The following is a 938-nucleotide window of genomic DNA, read 5'->3' as shown; positions in this document are numbered from 1 at the left end:
TTTATTAATTCAACTTTTAATTACTCATGACCTTTGTTTATTCAAAAAAAAATAAAAGCAATTAAAACAGTTATTATTTGAAATAAGTCGATCAGCAGATTTGGTATAATTTTAGTAGCAGCTAACTAAAAATGTTCAACATTGAAAGACAATACAAGGAAGCTTGTTGGATTGTACAAATATTTGCACAATTGACGAAATACATCTGTCAGAAATAGGATTATTGTTGATTTATAAAGTACAATTTGATGATTCATCAGAGAAAGAGAACAAATGTTTCGGATGCATTGAAATTTACAGTTGAATTTTTGGACATCTTGAATAAAAATAAATGTCTGTCATGTCAATTTGAATTTTTATCTAGGGAAATTTGAAATGTTAGCAGTTCATATGATTTTTCAAAACGCAGGAATTGTTTGACTTTCTAATCAATTTAAATAAACTGATTCGAATATTTTTGCCGGATGTAGAAATAAATGTACAAATGAACAAAAAGAAAACCTGTGCTTTTTGTTGAGCTGGATTATTTTTATTGTCTGAAATTCAAATAAGCGAGATGCTTCTTACCGTCTTCGATGTCAACATCGTCGTGGGCGATCGGCTTTTGTTGGTCTGAATCGTGGCGTGTACAAGTGAATGAAACTTTTTTTAACACCTTCTTTTCCAAATGATGCTTTTCATCATCATCTTTTCGTCGATTGTTGTCACCACAATTGACGAATACCATCGGCTGCTGATCAATCATAATCTATATTCTATGCAAAGCTGAATAATAATGGTGGTCAATTTTGGAATTTATAATTTTTATTAATTTAAGCATAAAATATTGTCTTTGAAAATTGCTCGCAAGCAACGCTTTCATGCACTGTTGTATTCGTTGTTGTTGTTTCCAATAATTTAGCAAAAGGCATGGACAAAACCGAAAAACTGGACAAATG

General features: G+C 30.6%; 1 protein-coding gene across 1 annotated transcript; it reads right to left on the bottom strand.

Annotated features, from left to right (window-relative positions):
• Nucleotides 1-125: 125 nt before the first annotated feature.
• Nucleotides 126-745, bottom strand: Tsp_15547 (cystic fibrosis transmembrane conductance regulator). Its single transcript, XM_003368472.1, has 2 exons — nt 568-745; nt 126-205 (listed from the first exon to the last, which is right to left on the bottom strand). Exons 1-2 carry the CDS (start codon nt 743-745, stop codon nt 126-128), a joined length of 258 nt encoding a protein of 85 aa, XP_003368520.1.
• Between the last annotated feature and the right edge of the window lie 193 nt (nt 746-938).

Source organism: Trichinella spiralis (assembly GCF_000181795.1).
Source record: "Trichinella spiralis strain ISS 195 chromosome Unknown Scfld2427, whole genome shotgun sequence".
Lineage (NCBI taxonomy): Eukaryota > Metazoa > Nematoda > Enoplea > Trichinellida > Trichinellidae > Trichinella > Trichinella spiralis.
This window is presented reverse-complemented; position numbering and strand designations above follow the sequence as displayed.

Bases quoted from the DNA above. Each gene is read 5' to 3' on its own strand.
- Tsp_15547 (XM_003368472.1), bottom strand. From the start codon at position 745: ATGATTGATCAGCAGCCGATGGTATTCGTCAATTGTGGTGACAACAAT. The intron at 206-567 runs GTAAGAAGCATC...TATTTCTGACAG, and splicing joins CGATGTTGACATCGAAGACG to ATGTATTTCGTCAATTGTGC.